We start from the raw sequence: 14,870 nt of genomic DNA on the forward strand, positions 1-14,870 counted from the left end.
GCTTCGGCTATTGGGCTGTACAGAAATGAAATAAATAAATAAAATTGTAGTCTGAAAATACAAAAAGAGGTTTCTGAGGGCCCTGGAGATAACAAATGCTGTAGATCATAGCACAACAGCAGAGCCAGTGTGATGTAGTGGTTAAGAGTGTTGGACTGGGACTCGGGAGGCCCGGGTTCTAGTCCCCACGTGGCCATGAAGCTCAATAGATGACTTTGGGCCAATCACTGACGCTTAGTCTAACCTACCTCACAGGGGTATCGTGAGGATAAAATGGAGGAGGAAGACCATGTAAGCCACCTTGGGTTCCTGGCAAGAGGAAAAAAGGTGGGATATAAATGTAATAATAAAATAAAAGAAACAGTCTGGTTCATTTTCACCGCCCTCAGTCGTAGAAAACCAGGCACTCTCTGCAACATCGGCTTGGATTTGCAGCATACCAGGAGCGTTGGTTGAGCAGGGAAGAAATGTTTTTTGCTGTGGCCTCTCAGGATTGCAGAGGGGAGCGGAGGAAAATCACATGAGTTGGTAAGCTGAGGAACTCAAGTAGCAATGGGTGGTTCTATCCTGGCTTCCTCTGCCAGTTTTAAAGGCAGCTGGAATAGCCCTTGACCATGAGAGTGGGGGGGGGATAGGTAATGAGGCGAGGAGGGTTGCAGGCATGTAGCGGGCAGCAGCTGTAGCAGACAGCTGCTGCATAATTATTTGCCAGGCTGAGCAACACCTTTAATTGGATCACATCTGCTCATGAAAGTTAGCTGGATAAACTGGTATCACATTATCAACTTCCTATGCCTTAAAAAGATGACACTGTCTTATTATAGAGTTCCTTTCTTCCCACTCCCACTAAATGACTCCTTCTGCTCCAATATACTTTTAAAATTGGCATGACTACATGAGGATATTTCCATGCGTTACCATTATAAATGCAAATCAGCATTTGAAACCTGCTTTTAAAAAAGTCTCATATGCCGGTAGCGCCATTATGAAAACACACCACAAAATAGTAGCATGCTGCGTAGATGTTCGCAGTGTGAGCGGAGAGCCCACTGTAGATGGGCTCCCCCTTTGTTGGGCAGATGTACAGCCTTCCTCTGTGAATCAAACCAAGGTGCAACTAGTCCTTCCTGTTTCTAGCCATTGTGACAATCACTGAGCCACCTCTTTCCCTCCCTCCAGCTGGCTGAGCAGAGTGCCAATTTTGGGGGCCCACTGTGGCAAGCACAAAGCCACTCCATTCCTCCCACGCCTGGGGTAGTGTTTCTTAAAGGATGAATAACATTTAACTGGATAAACTGTCAGGAGCCTGAACATTTTTTAAGCTAAAAGGCTACCCAAAACATCCCCTCCCCCCGGCCCCAACAAAAATTACCACTGGAGTCAGGGCCAGGTACATGTGGATGCAAAAGCAGAACTCACCCCATGGAAGAAAGGTGGGGGGAGACCCCGTGTCTTGTAGGACATGGATGGGACGAAGGTAAATCTGGATCAACTGGTAGATCTCTGGGTAATTTCCACTAGATCAAGGATTTCTGACTCCCAATTGTTTAACAACAGCAGTAACAAATGGACGCTTGCCGCCCTAAACTATACTGTTGAAATGCAGAAAGCTCAGGGCAGGTGTAGGCAACCTAGTGCCATCCAGATGTTTTGGCTTACAATTCCCACAATCCCTGACCATTAGCCATGCTGTCGGGGGCTTATGGGAGTTGAATTACAAAACATCTGGAGGGCACCAAGTTGCCTATATCTGGCTTAGGGTAACCAGGTGTGGATTTTTGTGTGGAAGGATTGTGAGCAATGTTAACTTCTGGTACTCAAAACAAATCACTGGGCTCAGAATTTTTTACATTTTAAGTGTATGTCTTCTATACCAGGCTCTAGTTAGTGGTTTTTGGGGTTCTGAACAAAGAGGACCCCACAAGCTTAAAGTCTGCTCACCACTGCTGTAAGAGGTATGCTGTGTGAGGTATGCCTGTAGGCATGCCTACAGCTTGGGAGCAAAGCCAGAACAAGCCTAGAACACAGACTGCAGTGATGTATTATCTATATATTTTCCCCAAGGGAATAATTAGGGCTTTCTGCAGATGACACAGCAACTGTGATGCACTGTGGGGTTCTATTATTTGAACTCCTCTGAACACTTGGCTTCCAATGCGAGCGCTGTGACATACGCGACCAGGAGAAACTATTATTCACCATTCGTATTTAAAAAACATCACTCCATCAGTGCATTATAGAGTTGGCAGCACTGCGCACTGGTAGCCATTACAGAGTGTGCCTGCAAAGGAGAGAGGAAGAAAGAGGAGGTGAAAGGAGGGCAAATCACAGCATCTCAGTGAATCATTTATCATCAAAAGACAAGTTCAGCAGAGGAACACAGCTCAAAGTAAAAATTACAAATAAAAAGGTCCAAAGGAGCATGCATGTTTCAGATAGACTTCCTCCGGAGTCGGGCATGCTCCCAGCAGCTGGGGCTACTGGACGATAGAGTGCTCCTGGGGGAAGACAAGCCAGTATGGTCCTTACCACCCAAGGAGACTTCCATGATTTTGTAAGAAATTGAATTATAATAAACAAGATTCGTGTGGCAGTTGAAGGCTTCTGGGTGGGGAGGATCAGGGCTTCTGTTCAGCCGTGGCCTGTAACACAGACAGGTGCAGAAGGAAGGGACTCTCGTGGTGGAACTCAAAGACTTGCCTCGCTGCCTCTCGGCATCTTCTTGGATCAACGGGATGAGGTTCATCTGACTGGTCCGGTCCTCTATGGGGAGCAGGATCTCGTTCCTGCTCCGATTCTCTTCCCTGGGTTTCAAGTTGATGTAATTCCTGGCTCTCCTCAAAGACGCCCTCTCTTCTTCATCCCGCCTCTCATCTTCAGAGTTCATGATCAAAAACCGAAAGACAACTAAGTTCAGGAAAGCCCCAATCACTGTCAAGCCCACCAGAATGTACATGAAGCTAAATGCGACGTAAGGGGGCTTCTTTTGCAAAGCTTCGTGTTTCTGCAAGGCCACAAAGTCTCCAAACCCAATGGTGGTCAATGTGATGAAGCAGTAATAAAAGGCATGGAAGAATGTCCAGCCTTCAAAATAGGAGAAGGCAGCTGCCCCAATGCCCAGCGTCCCCATGCAGGAGAGGAAGCCAACCGCCACCATGTTTTTCATGGAGACCGTCGTCTGCCTCATGCCCAGGCACTGCTTTATTTTCTTCAGCACCATCCGGACTAGAATGTTCATGCGCTCACCAAGACTTTGGAACATGACCAGGGTGAGGGGGATGCCAAGGATTGCATAGAACATGCAGAAAACTTTGCCGGCATCTGTTCCAGGAGCAGCATGCCCATAACCTACAGCAAAAGAGGGAAATACAGAGGGGGGGGAGCATTATTTAGAATGAATCTTAAAGCCATAGGAAGGAGGAAACTCTGTCAAGAACTTGCGGGGTAATGCCTATTTCTGGCCATTGTACTGCTCCTCGGGGACACAGGATGACAAGTGATCCATGATATAATTACTGGTCTCAAGGACTGAATGTTCCTCTAGGTTATACAGCCTGACTTTGTACAGCATGATGCACTATGAAAAGAAGATGCCATCTCATCTGCTTTTGAAGGACCAGAATTTGAAAAGTACTTAGGACAGCTTTCCCCAACTGCGCGCCCCCGTTGATGTGGACTACAACTCCCATCATCCCTGACCACTGGTTGGGAGTGATGGGAGTTGTAGTAATCATCTGGGGACCCATGGCTGGGAAAGGCTGGCTTACGGCCTAGGCATATAAACCTAAGGAAGGCAGGCAGGCAGGCAGGCAGGCACCAATACAAACCTGAGGCGAGGGGAGATCTCAAAAGGAGATCTAAGGAATAATTTACTGGCCTAACAAATTTTAAGTCTTAAAAATTCGCCGCCGCCACCCCCGCCGAAACGCCACCGAAACGCCGCCAGGACCCGCCGCCGAGAGGGACATTCGCACAAGGTAAGTCCCATCCCGGGGGGGGGCGGGGGGCTGGCGGAGAATTTCTCCACCAATTTCGGGGGCCCGAATGCGTTGGCATTCGGCCTCCCGGAGATTCGTGGAGAAATTCTCCGCCATCCCTAATTCTAGCCAGCGTAGATTTTACACTCAATTTACAGACATGAAAAGGCTGCCGGCAAAAAAAGCCAAATACAAAAGTTGTAACACTGGCAGTAGCTGAGGTGAGTGGTGGGAAGAGGACAAATTCCTATGCATTGAAAGAAATAGTTCTCATAACTCTATCCATCATGGTACCAGGGCCAGCACAAGGCATTTTGTTGTTTAAAGCAAAAAACAAGACACCCCTTCCTGAAATTAACAAGGGGCACAATCCACTGAGGTTCTCCTGTAAATTGGACAAAAGAATTATGGTGTTCTTGCATAGTTGTATATTTATGACCAGAGGAAGTTGTCAGTGGATGATAACTAATGGACACATCTCTCTGTGCCACCTTCAATGGCACCCCAAATCAACCACCATGGGCAACCATAAGAACATAAGAGTACCTGTGCTGGATCAGACCAAAAGCCTACATAGTCCAGCAGCATCCTGTTAACCACAGCAGCCAACCAGATGCCCCAATGGGAAGCCCATGAGCAGGGCATGAGTGCAATAGCACCCCTCCCCTCATCTTCCCCAGCAATTGATATTGAGAGGGATACTAGCTCTGATGCTGGAGGTACTATATAGCCATCATGACAAGTAGTCATTTATGGCCTTATCCTTCATGAATTTGTCTAATCCCGTTTTAAAGTTGGTGGCCATCACTATATCATGTGGTAGCAAATTCCATAGAAAAGCTACATGCTGTGTGAAGAAGTCCTTCCCTTTGTATCTCCTGAATCTCTCACTATGCAGCTTCATTTGACAACTGCAAGTTCTAGTATATGGTAGGGATGTCAGAGAATTCCGCCACGGATCTCGGTGAGGCCGAATGCCATTGCATTCAGCTCCCCGAACTCCGTGGCGGAACAGCCTGCCACCCCCCCGCCCCCCTGCGGATCCCCCCCAGGACAAGACTTACCTGGGGCAGATGTTCCTGGTGGTGGTGGTGGCTCCGGCGGCGGCTCTGGCGGCGGCGGCAGCGGCTGGTCTTCTGACCGGCTGCCACCACCGTCATTTGCAGTCTCGTTAAAAAAAAAAAAAAAGACGTGATAGGCTACGTAAAGATTTACGTAGCCTATCATGGCTGGGTTAAAAAAAAAAAAAACTGTGTACACAAATGGCGGCGGCTATGGCCGCCGCCATTTGCGTTCCTTATTTTTGGCCATCTTTGTCTACATAAATATTTATGTAAACTAAGATGGCGAAAATAAAGGGGAACGTAAATAGCGTAGCAGGTGCTATTTGCTTCCCTTTTTGATTCGCCGTTTTAGCCTACGTAAATATTTACACAGGCTAAAACGGTGAATCAAAAAGGGACACAAATAGCACCCGCTACGCTATTTGCATTCCCCTTTATTTTCCCTGTCATAGTCTACGTAAATATTTACGTAGATTAAGACAGCCAAAATAAGGAACGCAAATGGTGGCGGCCGTAGCTGCCGCCATTTGCATACTCGGTTTTGGGTTTTTTTTCTTTCCCAGAGCCCTCTGCGGCCAGAAATCCAGCTGCAGACGGCTCTGGCCTGGGCCTGGCCGGCTGCTCCGCAGAGCTGCCGCGGAGCACAGCCGGCCGTGGAGGATTCTGGGGGGGAGGAACGGATCGCCTCCCCCCTGTCGAGGATTCCGGGGGGAGGGACAGAACGCCTCCCCCCCCCACCATCAACATAATCCGTGGTAAGGTAAGTGACTTTCGTACATCCCTAGTATTTGAGAGAGGGAGAAAAACCTCCCTCTATCCACTTTCTCCATACCATGTGTAATATTGTAAGCCTCAATCTCCCCTTACTTTTTTTTTTTTTCTAAACTAAAAAGCCCCAAATGTTGTAACATTTTCCTCCTAGGGGAGTTGCAGCAGCTCTCTGATCACTTTGGCTTCCCTTTTCTGCACTTTTTCCAACTCTACAATATCCTTTTGGAGATGCAGTCACCACAGCTGTATGCAGTATCCCAGCTGTGGTTGCACCATAGAGTCATATAAAGGCATACTGGCAGTGTTATTTATATACTGGCAGTTTTATTTTTGATCCCTGTCCTAATGTTCCCAAACATGAAATCCGAGCTATCCACCATGACACTTTCCTGGTCAGTCACAGCCATGTATATGTAAAGTTAAGATTGTTTTGCCCCAGTGTGCATCACTTTATGCTTACTGCATTTGCCATTTTATTGCCCAATCACTCAGTTTTGACAGATCCTTGTGAGGTTCTTTGTAATGGTTTTTTAACACCCTGAATAATTTGGTGCCATCTGTAAATTTGGCCACCTTGCTGCTCACCCCTAACTCCAGATCATTTACTTTATTATTACATTTATATCCCGCCTTTTTTCCTTTTGCAGGGAACACAAGGTGGATTACGAGGAGCCACTTCACCTTTTCTCACAATAAAGCCATCTCCAGATGCTAGTTTCTTAAACTGGAGAGGAAGTCAACAAGAGGACAAAAGGATAGATGGCAATAAAAGCAAGTTATGCAGAACTTGGCACGGTGGATTGGAGTGGCATGGATGCAGCATCTCTCTCATGACAGCTTGGCATGCATACTATGCCAAATGCCCACACGTTTTGGCAAGCGCAAAGCAACCAGGACTCTCTCCTGCTCATTTTGGTTCCCATTTTCCCTTGTGTAAATGTGCATTACTGATGCCAATTGTTTTTGTACAAAGAACAGACAATTAAAGATGCATGACCTGGATGTACATATTGTAAATGGACTTCATATTTGCTGGAAACGAAGCAATTACTTTTATAATGGAACAAGGGGGGAGTTGTTATTGAACAATCATTCTTCCTCCTTACTGTGATGTATCTTTAAATGTCCTTTTTCTCTAAAGGTTCAACAAAATAATTAATCGGGGGTGGGGGAAATGGCCCAAACAATGTCATCTGAACTTTATAGATGGCTATTAAAATGCAGTATCTCTACTATTTAGCACACTAGTTCTGCGGATGTTATGATGAAGTGATTGCCAGTTACCTGAAATTGTCGGGGAAGGGGTAGATACAGGGCAGAAAGAAGATAATGCTCTGTCACATAAGTGCTTATTGTCGATGATCGTTGTGCTCTTAGCTGTGCACCAATATCGTATAAAGGGCGCAGATCCGGCAACGACCATGGATGCAGGGAGTGGCGAAGACAGAGCAGATATGCAAACACACTGGTGACTTATTGCTCACAAATAGGCGCATGGGGGTGCGTGGCCAGTTACTTCAAGGTGTGTAAGGCTGCAAAAGGCCAGAGTCCATGTTAGAAGAGCAGGCCTCGAGTAAGACAGTGGCAACTCATGCTGATGGATCAAGAGCTCAATGGGAGGTTAAGGATGCAATCCCATACACCAGCTTTCCCCAACCCAGTGCCCTCCAAAAGTGTTAGACTACAACTCCCAAGATGTTGGACTACAGCTCCCAACTCCTGGCCACTGGCCATCTGGCTTGGGCTGATGGGAGTTGTAGTCCAAAAATCTGGAGAGCACCAGGTTGGGGAAGGCTGCTAATAGGGCCAGCATGGTATAGCGGTGAGAGTGTTGGACTGGGAGCCGGGAGATCAGGGTTCTAGTCCCCACTCGGCCAAGGAAGCTCGCTGAGTGACTTTGGGCCAGTCGCAGACTCTCAGCCTAACCTACTTCACAGGGTTGTTGTTGTGAGGATAAAATGGAGAGGAGGAGGAGGATAATGTAAGCTGCCTTGGGTTCCTTGCAAGAGGAAAAAAGGTGGGATATAAATGCAATAAAATAAATACATACACACACACAGTGGAGCTTACCTGGGAGTAAGCCTCACTGATCTCACTGGAGCTTACTTCTGAGTAGACATGTATAGGATTGTGCTGCAAGTGTCCTAATTCTCCTGAAGATTGTGTGCCAGTGTGGATGTCCTTGAAGGGAACTGGGTATCTGATGCTGGATTTCTAAATTGAGCAGCACTGGGTCTCACACTTGCTTTGGAAGTCATGGCCTTTGCCAGGGAAACCATGCCCTCAATTTCCAGGCACGTGGAAGTTGCTTGTAGTTATGCAGTACTGAAGGCACTCTATACATACTCAGAGGTACCTTTCATTACAGTGACATCATCACATATTCTGTGACTGAGAAAACAGGCAACAAGTCAACACCTTGGTTCAAATCTGGCCCTGGTGGTGACCAGCCCAAGGGACCTGAAGGTAGCCCATGGTCTACCATGATGGGAGGAACCATAGCTCAAGGCAGAGCCATGCTTTGTATGCAGAAGGTCCCAGCTTCAATTCCTGGCTTCTCCAGGTAGGGTTAAGAAGGAATCGTGCTTGAAACTCTGAAGAGCTGCTGCCAGTCAGTGTTGACAATACTGAGCTAGATGGAACAACCGTCTGACTTGCTACAAGACAACTTCCTATGTACTGGTAGACCCACCGGCCAATTTCCAACGGACCACCTATGTCCTGCTGGATGTGGGATTCTCACAAAGAATGGTAGACTACATGAACCTTAGTTTGATCCAGCAAGATACTTCTTTATATTCTTAAACCAGAATATCTGAGTCAGGGGAGCCCTTTCCACGTGTACAGAAATGTGTACGCTGGGTATGAGGGGGAACAATTTGACACCTGCTGCCGCCATTCCTGATCTCCACACATTCATACGTGCACAGCTTGTACACATGTAGACACGTGATCCAGAACCCCTTGCAAAAAGCAAGTTGACGAGATCTGGAAACCTACAGAAAGGGTCTTTTCAGCGGTGGCACCCTGTTTGTGGAATGCTCTCGACAGAGAGGCTCGCCTGGTGCCTATGTTATGGCCTTTTCGGCACCAGGCAAAGACCTTTTAATTCACCTAGGCATTTTAAGAGTTCTCTTTAGTGCTTTTAGTACTTTATTGTGAAAAGACCCTGATGCTGGGAAAGACTGAAGGCAAAAGGAGAAGGGGATGGCAGAGGATGAGATGGCTAGAAAGCATCACCGATGCAATGAATATGGACTTGAGCACGCTCCGGGAGACAGCGCAGGACAGGAAGGCCTGGCGTGCTATGGTCCATGGGGTCATGAAGAGTTGGACACAACTGAACAACTGAACAACAACAGTACTTTATTCTGCTGCTGGTTTTATATGCTGGAATGGTTTTATTATTCGCTGCTGGGTTTTTTTGGGGGGGGTATTCTGTGTTGTTTTAATGATTGTATTTTACATTTTTAATGTATCATACACCGCCCAGGGAACTTCGGGTTGGTGGGCAGTTTAAAAGTACAGTAAATAAATAAAATAAAATAAAATAGGAGCATGCCACCTATACCTGTACAAGTTGTATGTGTAACAGGCTAGGTACACAGCTCTAGCTCTTCTTCCACACAGTCAACCTACATGGTATTAAAAAAAGGCTGGGTCCACTTGGCTAGGTCTTAACTGTTAAAAGATTGCAACGGTGCACTCTTGTTTTGTACATTTAACCCGTAGAAATGGGCCACGGGAAATCGACTAAGGTCGGGGAACCACGCCACACCTCCCCGTAGAGCGTCACAGAGCATAGCCTGGCGCAACCCGCTGGTGGGTTATTTAAAGATGGCACTAAATGGATGGGGGGCACACATGTCCCACCGCCTCGTGGCCAGAGGGGGAAGGTTCCCAGCGCGCCGCACACTCACCGATGGTGGTGATGACGGTGATGGCGAAATAGAAGGAGCCGGCGAACCGCCACTGCCTGCCTGCTCGATGGGGCTCGGCCCGCAGCACCAGCCGCTCGAACTCCCGGTAGTCCTCGGCCGTGAAGCGGTACTTCCTGCGGAGGTCGCCGCGCTTCTGCTCCAGGAGGCGCTTGTGGCCGATCTCCGCCTCGGACTCGAGCGCATCGAAGACGGCGGCGCCCACCAGCAAGTAGGAGAAGACGCAGACGATGAGCGAGGCCGTGCGCAGGTTCTGCCGCTTCATGGCGAGGCGGCGGCTGCCCCGGGCAGGCGACATCAGCCGGGGCCCCGCATGGCCCCGCGCGAGCCTCCTACGCGGCGCCGCAGCTGGCCGGCCCGGGCACCGGCCGCCCCGCGCGCATGGCTCCCCTCCGCGCCCCGGGCGGGCGCCTGTCCCGAGCGCCGGGAGCTCGCCCTGGGCCGCGACCAGCCGCGGCCTACGTCCGCGGCCGGGCGCCCCCCGTGACCCGTCCCGCGCCTAACGGGCCGGCGGGAGCCCGGCTCCAGCGCATCGGCTGCCGGCGGCTCCTGCCGTGCGCGCCCCGGCGACTGGGGCCGGCTGCCGGCCGGTCCGTTCCTCCTCCTCCTCCTCGCACCAGGCTTCAGGCTCACACCTGCCGCGACCGCAGCCGCTGGCGCACGACCGAAAGGCTGCCCGGAGGCGAGGGAGACGGGCCGGCGCTGCCGCTCCCCCTGCGCGCCCCGCGTGCTCCCGCCGCAGGGACTTGCTGGCCGGGGCCACGCCTCCGCTTGCCGGCGCCGGGAGCGAGGCCGAGAGGCGGGCGGCGCCGGCGGCGGCTGCGCCACGGGAAGACACGCCTCCGGCGTGCCGGAGGGAGGTAAGCGGGCGCTTCTCTCCCCGTCGTCCTCTCCCTCCAGCAGCAAGCCCGCCGAGGGTGTCCCCGGGATGCCTTGCTGACCCCTTTCTCCTCTCCCTCTTTATTTCATTTTCATTTGTTACATTTCTGTCCCGCCCAATAGCCGAAGCTCTCTGGGTGGTTTGCAAAGATTAAAAACCATTTATACATTAGACATAGTATAAAAAAACCATTTGCATACGAACATACGGACAGCACTCACAGACTCACAAATATCTGACCAATTTTAAACAATGAAAAATAAGAAAAATCCAGGACCTGATTAAAACCTCATCATATGCTGCCAAATGCCTGAGAGAAGAGGAAGGCCTTAACCTGATGCAGAAAAGATAACAATGTTGGTGCCAGGTGAGCCTCATCCGGGAGATCCTTCCAAAATTGGGGGGCCACCCCCCAAAAGGCCCTCTCTTTTGTTGCTGCCTTCCAATGCTCCCTCAGAGGAGGGACCTGGAAGAGGGCCTTAGATGATGATCATAGCGTAGGGGTAGGTTCATGCTGGGAGAGGCACTCTGTCAGGTATTGCAGTCCGAACCATGTAAGGCTTTATAGGTTAAACCAGCACCTTGAATCAGGCTTGGAAACATACAGGGTTTCACCAGGTTGTGCAGTGTGAAGTTCAGCTTCTTGATTCAAGTCTAAGAAAAAAACAAGCAAGTTGACCCTGAATCTTAGCCCAATCCTCGCCAGGTTTACTCGTAAGAAAAGAAAAACCCAATTGGGATATGTCATGTAATAGAAACAAACAAAATATACATACACAAAACACGGAAGCCAACCTTATGACTGCCAACAATTAAAAACAAACAGCTTGCTGCATCACTCAAATACATAACATGAAAATAATGATTTGTAAAGCACACCAAACATGTTTTGAACCTAAAGACTTTTCTACGGTCATTATTATTTTTCATAAGAGTCTTTAAACAAATATACACACCACCGAGCCTCTTGGACTAGTCTGCCAAAGAGTGAGTCAATAATAACAATATCACCACCAGTCAAGAATTACTCTCATACCCATATGCAGCATGCAGGATTGCATGCCTGTATAGCAGCTTTCCCCAACCTGCTGCCCTCCAGATGTCTTGGTGGACTACAACTCCCAGGATGTATTCCAACACATCTGGAGGGTGGTTGTTGTTCAGCCGTTCAGTCATGTCCGACTCTTTGTGACCCCATGGACCATAGCACGCCAGGCCTTCCTGTCCTGCGCTCTGTCCCGGAGCATGCTCAATCTGGAGAGTACCAGGTTCAGGTTGGACAAGGCTGCTATATGCACTCAAGGCAACCATTAGCACCCAAAACAGTAATGGAACACCACTCCAGGTGCTAACTTCAAAAAAGCATATAAACACTTATGGCCCCAGGCACCAGTGAAACATCACTGAGGGCTTCGATGTCATTTAAAAACAAACCAACAGGCCCAATCCTACCCTTGTTTACTCAGAAGTAAGACTCACAGATTTCCAAGTAAAAGCCACAGCTATGCATACTTAGCTGGGAGTAAGCCCTCACTGAACAGTGAAACTTACAACTAAGGGTGCAATCCTATGCATGTTTAGACAGAAAAAAAAGTCCTACAACTCCCAGTATCCCTCCAGCCAGCCATGCTGGGTGGGGCATGCTGGGAATTGTTGGACTTTTTTCTGTCTAAATATGCTTAGGATTGTGCCTTTAAGTATCTTATTTATTTAGAGTGCAATTCTATGCATGTCTACTCAGAAATAAGCCGCACTGAGTATAATGAGGCTCACTGCTAGGTAAATATGTGTAGGGTTGTATTTCTGTCCTGTCTTTTAGGGTAAAACCTTCCCAAAATCCATATATCAAGCAAGTTATAAAAACCAAGACCAGCAAACTGACAATTAAAACATGAAAGCCTCCATTAAAAACATTCATCATATGCCAGGAGGATCAAGAAAGTTTTAAAAATCATGAGTGTGGGGGCCATAGGCACTTCCCTGGGGAGGAAGTTCAGAAGATGTGGAGCCACCAGTGAAAAGGCTCTGGTACCCAGCAATCTGATCATTCTTAGTGGTAAGCTAGAGAGCAGGCTCTCTGAGGCCAATCTTACAGGGACGTACAGCATCATATGGGTGCAAACAGCCTTTCAAATAACCTGGTCCCAAACTATTCAAGCTGTAAAGGTCAAAACCCATACTTTAAGGGTGCAAGCCTATGCAGATAGGCAGCCGTCTCCAAACTCGGTGACCGCCTATCCAATGCAGGGCAGGCGAAGCATAGAGGGGATCATTCCCTCTGCGCTTCTCCTGCTCTGCATTTGCAGCTAGGCAGCCAATTTCAGCTGTCTAGCTGCGGGAGGTCAGAGCGTGGCAGGAGGCTGCTGGATGACACATAGGATGTGTCATACCAGCATTTCCACCCTCCCTGTCCCGGAACACCCCATTTTGGCTGCTCCGCACTTCTCTTGTGAGTGCGGAGCATGGGCTTCTTCCGCGCTGCCTGCGAGGCAGCACAGAAGCAGGGCAAGGTCGGTTGTCTGGGAACCAACCTCAGAGTGCGGGCTCCAAAGTCAGTTCCTGGAAAACCAGATATCCTATGGCTGTCTAGCCACTGACTAGCGGCCATAGGATTGCTCCCTAAATTGAGCTCAGAAACAAAGAGGCAGCCAATGAAACTGGTACAATACTGGTGTCATATGATAAGAACATAAGAAGAACCATGCTGGATCACACCAAGGGTTCATCTAGTCCAGCATTCTGTTCACACAATGGCCAACCAGCTGTTGACTGGGAGCCCACAGGCAGGCCACAAGTGCACACGCGTGCACACACATCCACACAGCATCCTGGAAGTTGCATTTTATACCAGCTGAAGTGTCCAAGCTGTCTTTCAAGGCAACCCCACATCACAGAGAGCATTACAATAAGCCCCGGTGAATGCATTCGACATTCAGCAGGGTGTACAGGAGAGTGGTGATGCAGCTACAGCTGAACATCAGGACCGAAGTCCAGGGTTCCACAGCCCCCAAATGATCACCCAGCGAGCAGCGGGTGATGGGGGCAGTGGCAAACTGGCTCAGGGTCGGCATTTGGGCCAGCATGGACCCCCTGGGGCTCCCTGCAGCAACCTCTCTTTCATCTTCATTTTGAAAAAAATGTATTTCCAAGGTTGGCCCAGCTAGACATGTACATGGTTAGAGATGCTCATTTTATTATTTTTTATTTAAAAATATATTATCTTTTTCAACAACAAAACAGTGCTAATTAATTCCCAAGAAAATGTGTTTGGCACTGGGCAGCAGAGGCAATCTCTATTTTATGGCTGTAGTCATAATGGAGCTACTGGCGGCTGGTGGCTCCGATGTCAGTGGGGCAGTCAATCCGCTCTGGGTTTCAGTCAGAACTGGTCAGAACTCTCAAGGAGCTCTCCAAGGTGTGGATTCACCACCCCACTGACATCCCAGCCACCAGCCACCAGTTCCACTGCATCAGGGTTGGCAAACAGTTTGTTCGCTCTAATATATCAGGAATGTAGAAGCCGTTGTAAACTGTAGAGTGGCAGTGGGGGCGAGGGAGAAAAGTAATGTTAGCTCATTGTTCCTACCCACCCCTAAGCCCCCCAGGAGCTAAAACAAAAAAGAAAAAAGTATCCATTACTGTCAATGGAGTTTGGGTTTTTTTTTAATAACTAACAACTTTATTGCAACTTGATGTCCTGAAATGTAATGAAGACTGCTATTATATCACTCCTTAATCTTCTCTTCTCTAGGCTAAATGTACCCAGTTCTTTCCACTGTTCCTCATACAACTTCCATCCTGGTCACTCTTCTTTGGACATGCTCCAGTTTGTTAATATCCTTTCCAAAATGTGGCACCTAGAAGTGGACATAGTATTGCAGGGATGGCCTGACCAACGCAGAATAGAATGGACCTCTTACGACCTGATCATCATGCATCTATTAATGCAGCCTAAGAGTGCGTAGACTGTGTGGATCACAACAAACTGTGGCAAATTCTTAAAGTGATGGGAGTACCAGACCACCTTACCTGTCTCCTGAGAAACCTGTTCGAGGGCCAAGAAGCAACAGTCAGAACCAGACATGGAACAACCGATTGGTTCAAAATTGGGAAAGGAGCACAACAAGGCTGCGTATTATTGCCCTGCTTATTTAACTTATATGCAGAGTACATCATGAGAAACGCCGGGTTGGATGAATCACAGATCGGAATTAATGCCGGGAGAATTATCAACAACCTC

The 14,870-nt window shown here is 48.6% G+C and overlaps 1 protein-coding gene across 1 annotated transcript; it reads right to left on the reverse strand.

The window, feature by feature from the left end:
* Positions 1 to 2,334: 2,334 nt before the first annotated feature.
* Positions 2,335 to 10,210, reverse strand: KCNK15 (potassium two pore domain channel subfamily K member 15). The gene is made up of 2 exons (XM_084848390.1): positions 9,733 to 10,210; positions 2,335 to 3,348 (listed from the first exon to the last, which is right to left on the reverse strand). Exons 1-2 carry the CDS (start codon positions 10,046 to 10,048, stop codon positions 2,432 to 2,434), a joined length of 1,233 nt encoding a protein of 410 aa, XP_084704516.1. The 5' UTR covers positions 10,049 to 10,210; the 3' UTR covers positions 2,335 to 2,431.
* Between the last annotated feature and the right edge of the window lie 4,660 nt (positions 10,211 to 14,870).

Source organism: Heloderma suspectum, chromosome 4, assembly GCF_057233095.1.
Source record: "Heloderma suspectum isolate Gila_16-S chromosome 4, 16-S_ref, whole genome shotgun sequence".
NCBI lineage: Eukaryota > Metazoa > Chordata > Lepidosauria > Squamata > Helodermatidae > Heloderma > Heloderma suspectum.